The sequence below is a fragment of the Apis dorsata genome, unplaced genomic scaffold, assembly GCF_000469605.1.
Source record: "Apis dorsata unplaced genomic scaffold, Apis dorsata 1.3 scaffold_381, whole genome shotgun sequence".
Taxonomy (NCBI): Eukaryota; Metazoa; Arthropoda; class Insecta; order Hymenoptera; family Apidae; genus Apis; species Apis dorsata.
In genome coordinates, this window is record NW_006263643.1 from 307470 (window position 1) to 314959 (window position 7490).

The window sequence follows — 7490 nt, forward strand, 5'->3', positions numbered from 1 at the left end:
TGTTGTTTTCGGGGTGGAGTTGGTTAAATGTAGACCGCGGATGTTTATTACATGTATTTTGAATGGCGAAATTTGAATGTGGAAGAGAGCGTAAAATATACAGGATGTATCTGGTATAATTGGTGATATAATTGGAGAAAAGATGATTCTAAGTGCAAAAGTAAATTGCAAATAAAGTTTCTTTTCATCAAAAAATAGTAATCGAGAAAATAAAATTTGAAAATTTTTCAAATATAAATGGATTTTGGAGAATAATAATAGAATAAATTTTTTTTAGAATATAATAATATTTAAAGTGAAGATAAAATAAAGAATATAGAAGCAAAATAACAAAATAACTAATATAATGAATATATAACATAATATGAATTTTCAAATTTGATTTGTCAAAAATGTTATTCCATATTTTTTAGATTTATTTTTGCATTTAGAATTTTTGTTTTTTTTTTTGTTATGTCACCAATTTCTAGACCAATTTTCTGTATAAAATAAAACATATTTAGTAGAGGTATGTGATAATACGAGATTATGAAATTCAGATAAATTAGAAAAATTCGAAATATTATACGATATATCCATATTTGCTTGGGATTTCAAATTCGATTCATAAAACTTCGGGTCAGTTCGAGAATAATCGCATACCGATCATATCCGAATATTTCCGAATCGATCCGAAATGAAATTGCCATTCGTCGAATCAGTTTTTAAAATCGAAATTTTTTTCAAATTTTCCATCCTAAAATTTGAACTTTATAATCACAGGATTATTTTGCACACCTCTAATAATTTAAGAATGAAAAAATTTATCTCTTTAGCATAAATATCCGCTGTCTAATTATGATCTATGTGGAAACGTCACCCTGCTCGATGATTAAATAATTAATGATAAGTTCTTGCCTGATTGCGTTTAATTAATATGATTATGTTATGTAAAATTACGGCAAAATTATAACATGTTAAACTTTATAAATCATTTAATTTTGTATAAAATTTTATATAATTCAAAGATTGTTATAATATGAGTTTTGAGCGTAAACCAGACAAGAATTCATGAATCATCCTACATTTGGTTGATATTTAACTGATGGGAAAATATTTGGAACAGAGTATATCTATAGATTAAATATTGTTTCAGATGCGAGTTGAAGAGAAGTATGCATGACATATTTTCTCATATATATTCATTATGATTTTGAACATCACATTTTCATTGTGATTTTTTAATTTATAATAATAATAATATTTTTTATACATAATAAAATTTATATATAATATTATTGTAATTCCCGTCAATTAAATGTTTATAAAAAGATATAATATTTGAATAATTAATTTTATTTTGTGATATTATGTGTTAAAAATTATTATCACATATTAAAAATATAATAAAATATTATATTATTATATTAAAATACTAATACTCCTTTTATATTTTTACAATTTATACAAAAAAATTAAAAAAATTATTATTTAATTAAATATAACATTGACAAGTATATAGAATTTCTTATCCAAATATTATATACTTTTTTATATCTTTTTTATATGATCTTCGAAGTTTTCACATATTGTTCATAATATTTGAAGATAGAATATATTATATATCTTTTTTAAAAAAAAGAAACTTTTATGTTTATGATATGCTTCAAACAATATCAAAAATAAACATGACTTATCAATAATTTAAATCTACGAGAAAAATGAAATAAATAAATATTTTGAAATTTTAAAATCAATAAAAATTCTCATAAGGAGATTTACTTATAGAATATAATTTTTTGTTATATTAATGTACGAAACTACGAGTTTTTGCATATGATATAAATATAATATTTATAATATTTGCTAGATAATTATTTTATCTAACAAAAAATTTATGTATCTACATATCTAAAAATGAAATAGTATTACTTAAATATTATATAATGAATCAATCAATTATTAATAACATGATTACTTTCTTTTTATTAATTTTATATTTTAAATTTAATATTTTATTTAATTTTATATTAAAATATCTTTTTAAGATATTCTATCGAACATTAATTTTTATGTCATAAGAATTAAATATGAAAACTCGTAGAATCTATTTTAATTCGACAAAAAAAGAGAAAGTCTAATTAACTTGTTATTTCTGTGATCAACATTTTAAATCTACTTTTTTATGAAATTTATAAATTTTTTCTTGATAAATTATTAATGAAAATTATATGTCTTAAACATAGAATTTTTTTATTGTAATTATTATTTTATTCATTCCGTTTTAAATTTTAAATACAATAAAATTTTAGATACAATAATACTAAATTCAGTTTTTATTTTACGGATTCTTTTTTTTTATAAAATTCCTCAATATATTTAATTTTTATTATAATATATCTTTTATCATAATATAATTATATAAAATTGAAATAGAATTTATATTCAATATAAATTATACTAATATATATATATATATTAATATTAATATTATATTAATATATATTTATTAATATATTTATATTGTATTCCTATTTTTAAGGATAACATCAAGTTAACTTGTCTTATCAATAACAATCTATATAATTCAGCAGGGTGACATTGCTAAGAATATAAACTGTAATAGAGTTCACGAATTTCTACCAATTAGGGTCAAGAAAGGATTAATCTTAGTTACTTCATCATTTTCTGTTTTAACTTAGAGAAAATTGTTTATGTTTTTTCAATTTAAATTACAATCTAATTTATTTAAATTTATCTAATCTTTTGTTGGAAACTCTATACATTCCTGTATATATTACTAAAATATTTATCATATCAAGTGCATTTATTAAACTGTCTTAAAAGTTCCACTTCTTTTTTTATTTCACGTTTCTTGTAGTTTTTTTTTTTAAAGTTATAATTTCAATTTTTTTTATTTTTTATTGAATTAAACTTTCTAATATCAATGGAAAATAAACTAGAAATTGTGCATTTTTGAAATCATGTTAAAATGCTATTATTAGTTAGCTTTTTTATTTTTATTTAAATAATAAGTATAAAAAAAAACAATTGAAAAAGTAAAAAGTTTTATAGTTTCATTCAATTAACATATAATAATGTATTTATTTTTTTTTATATTTACAATATTTTTGAAGAAATAAAAATGACTATATGTATTATATGACTATATGTATATTTTTGTATGTTATACGAAAGTATGTGATAAGATGATTTCATCATATGCTAAATAGTGATTTTTTAAAATCTACAAGGAATATCATATGTGTTTACAAATATTTTTTTTTTATTTTACTCAATCGATATGATTTATTTTTTATTATTATTTATTATCATAGTATTTACTTCTATTTTTCCTATTTTACAAAATATTTTAATATCTTATAAGTTTAATAATTTTTTCAAGCAATGCATAGCTCTTTAGTAAAAGAAAATGCAAATATATAAACGTAAATACAAAAATGAATATTCAGATGTAAAAATTAAATATTAAAAAATAAATGTCATGACAGTGAAATATATGATAATAAAAATAAGTCATCAGTCAAAAAGAAATACTTGTAAATGTATTTACAAAATATTCATTTTTGATTTTTTAGAATTTTAAAAATCATTGTGTAATAAATGAAATCATTTTAGCAACATTTTCATATAATATAAAAATATATATATAACATTCCTTTTAAAAAATTAAAAATTCCCCTTATTTTTTTTTCAAAAATACTGCAAAGAAATAAATATGCTATTATATTAATCGAAGAAGACTTCCAAATTTTAACTTTTCTATTTTCTATTTTCTAACGAAAAAAACATTTTCCAATAGTCAATAATATAGCATTTTATTTTCATATAGCATTTAATAATAATCCTTACACAACACGAATATTTCCATATTACTTTTCTTACTATTTCTTTTATTTTTTAATATTTCCAAAATTGACTTAATAACACGAATTAACGAATTATTATATAAAACAATTGTCTACTACTAACTTAACCTATCTGTAAACAAAAAATGATCTCGCAGACAAGTAACAAGAAAAACTTTCAAGACAACGCTCAATAAATTACTCGACACTCCGTTTCCTCAGTTTTTACAAAGCTTCAACATGAGATCAAACAACGAAAATAATGTTGAAGCAACGACTCTGACCGGCTCCAATTCGTGAACCCGGGAACACCTATTTACGCACCTCTAGCATAACACAGCAGATGTGATATATGCACTGCGTGATGGCCTCGCTGGTGCCCGATATGGTGACCGCACGCTCCGTCGAATTAGGCAGCATATCGGAGGCGACCTGGATCGAGGCGCCGGTCACCTCGCGGATCTCCTTGATCTTGGACCCTCCCTTGCCGATCAGGGAGCCGCACTGGGACGCGGGCACGATCAGCCTGAGGGTGATGGGCGGCCTGGGCACGCCACCGCTCCCCTGGATGTCGTGGAACTGGGAACACCATTCTTCAAACTTTTTGCAGATCAGGGTGAACGCTTTGAAGATCGAGTTCGTCGGCCCGGTCACCGTCACTATTCGTTCCGGGCACGAACCGTCGGAGATGTTGATCTTCGCGCCAGACTGTGGAGAAAATAAATGGAATTTAGTATTTCGGTAAGAGGATTTATTCGACGATTTATTTTAACATATTGTGCAGAGATCGTAAGTTACTTAAAATAATGAAAATGTTGTATAGATTGTTTAAAATTATAATCTGAAAGTATCGAATAAGTGCTTAATATGAGATTATATAATATTTTTGTAAAGTAATAGTTGTAATATTGCGAGTATATAAATAGAAATTTTGGTAAGTAAATCGTTATAGCGATTGAGACAAGTCGTTATAATATATTTAAATTACTGGAAACAGAACAGTAAATTTAACATATAATATTATATTATGTTTTCGAATAATCCAATAGAATCAATTTTAAATTCGCTTATTCTGTTCCTTCTTAAATATAATCTTATTTTATAATAATAAGTACATTGTGGAAATTTATGTACCTATAGAAAATTTAAATGTACAAAAATGTACAGAATGCACACGATATGCAAAATGACACAAAATATCCATATGTAGATATATTATGCAACATAAGAGTAAAACAAATTTGATAATTGTGTTTATAGAACTTAGCAATAAGAATATGAAGTATACAGTATGCAAAAATACAATTCAAATTAATTTTTTGTTTTTTGAAACTAATAATAATTTGTTCGTAAAATTTTTTTTTACATTTTTTTAAATATTTCATTTGTAAGAAAAATTTCTATTAATAAAAAAAATATTAAGTTACATTGTGAATATTGAAAAATAAAAATAATCGATATAGATAAATATGTTTATTTTCAGAAAAATTTTACGAAAACGACATTAATACTACAAATGATTAACAACATAATTTTCTTTAATATCAAAAATATCAAAAGAAATTGAAAAAAGAATATCTCTTAGATATTTTTTCGAAAATATTTATGAATTTGATACGAAATCATAAATATAATATTTATTTGATATCTTCATAAGATATCGATATCAAATTTATATATCAGTAGATTAAGATTACATATATACATATATACATATATATATAAATCACTTATCATACATATTTGAATTGTAAATATGTAATTTAGTTTATTCGTGATAAATGTTCTGCTGAAAACCTGATTTGTGAGATTTTCAAAGAGAAAAAAAATATTAAAGATATCAATTGATATTTTTGTTAAATATCAAGATTCGTAAAATATCAAAATTTTGATTCAATAGATCAATGTTAAAAAATGAAAAAGAATTGGTATCGATAATTGATATCAAATATTTAAAAATTTTGATATTTATAATTGAATATTTTTATATCAATACTATCATTACAATATTGGATCTAATATGTATATTTATTTATTGTTTTTATTTTTATCTATTTATGTGCATTTCTAAAACTTCTTTCCTTTTTCACTTAAATATTTAATTTATTTATATGTTTTTACAAACATGATAAAAATATAGTTTGTTAATTAGTGTTAAAAGGTACAGTAACTTAGAACATACTACTAGCGCCATGTGACACGAATTATTGGCATTTAAGATATTTATTGTTTTTATTTATTTATTTCTGAAATATTAATTATGTTCCGTATATTTTTATAAAATATTATTATTAATTAATTTTATTAATTACTGACGTTATTATCATAATGTTAAAAGTACAATATAATTAATATAAATAGTTTATTTAAAGCAGTTTTTTTAGCTAATCTTCTTTATTTATAAAATCATATTTCGACTTATCGTCTAATTCTTCAATTCAATCTCATTTGTTTATTACATCGAATTCTAATTACAAAGTAAAATAAATTCATCGTATCTATAATTTTAAACTATTCTGTTCGCTTTTTCCACTGAGCGCATACATTATTTATAATTTAGTCATACCAATACAACGTCATTATCTTGAATGATAACAATTGCGACGACCAGGTTTGTCATATTTTTCAATAATTGACAGAGAGGTTGATTCTCTTTCTCTTCTCTCAACGTTCTTAGTTGATTACGAGGACAATGGATGTTGAAATTAAATTATTGAATACTGTGTCATTGTTCGAAATGTATCTCACGCTACCTGTGAAGAAGCTGAATGAAACACGTGGATCTTTTCCAGAATGCGAAACTGAAAATGATCGATTAAATTCTATTGTTCTATTTAAATGTTATTCTATGGAGAACGAAAGAATATTTTAAATTTGAAATAATTTTTAGAATATAGAATATTTTAGATAATTTAAACTGATTTTGGTAGAATTTTAATTTTCAAAAATAAGAATATTGTTTAAATATTCATAGAATATTGATGGATCAAAAATTATTCATATAAAACATTGATAAAACAAAATAAATAAATTTTTTAAAATATTTTCGAAAATAAAAATGAATCGAAAATGATCCATACCAATAAAAATATCAATGAAAATTTATTAATTAATTTTTATTTATTTTATCTAATTAATTTTTATTAATAAGTCAAAATAATCCTATAATTTAAGTCTATTTAAATATATTTTATCTTCGTAATTGTTTATTAAATGGCTAATTTGATTATGTTAAAAGCAATTCAATTATTAAATCCAAATTTCATCTAAAAATTTAATTTTCATAAACGTCGCTAAATTGATCGAAGCCAAAAGTCATTGGACTATGTGAATTAAATAATTATTTATCACTTAATATTTTTTTTATGTCTTTGTCTTTCGATTTTTTCTTCTTTATTAAAATGAAACGATAAATAAATATTTTTTTATTTATCGTATAACAAAAGCTCTTTAAGCGAATATATAACAATCTATGAATGTAGGTCGTTGGAGGCTATTTTAAAATCCCTTTGTTATACCACCCTAACGTTGTACCACCTGATCAATTCGTTCTGTTGGTTAGCAAATTAGACATGCTTGGATTACTTTTACTATTATATTCTGCTCGTAAAAAAAAAAAAAAAAAAAAAAAAAAAAAAAAAA

At 22.3% G+C, this 7490-nt stretch overlaps 1 protein-coding gene across 4 annotated transcripts in view; it reads right to left on the reverse strand.

The window, feature by feature from the left end:
- The window catches only part of LOC102678545 (poly(rC)-binding protein 2), a 247919-nt gene that overhangs the window by 41300 nt on the left and 199129 nt on the right, over positions 1-7490 (reverse strand). For all 4 annotated transcript variants that reach the window (XM_006618881.2, XM_006618877.2, XM_006618876.2 and 1 more), the window contains one exon: positions 4173-4556. In XM_006618881.2, the coding sequence (XP_006618944.1) occupies positions 4173-4556 (384 nt within the window). The remainder of the gene's footprint in view (positions 1-4172; positions 4557-7490) is intronic.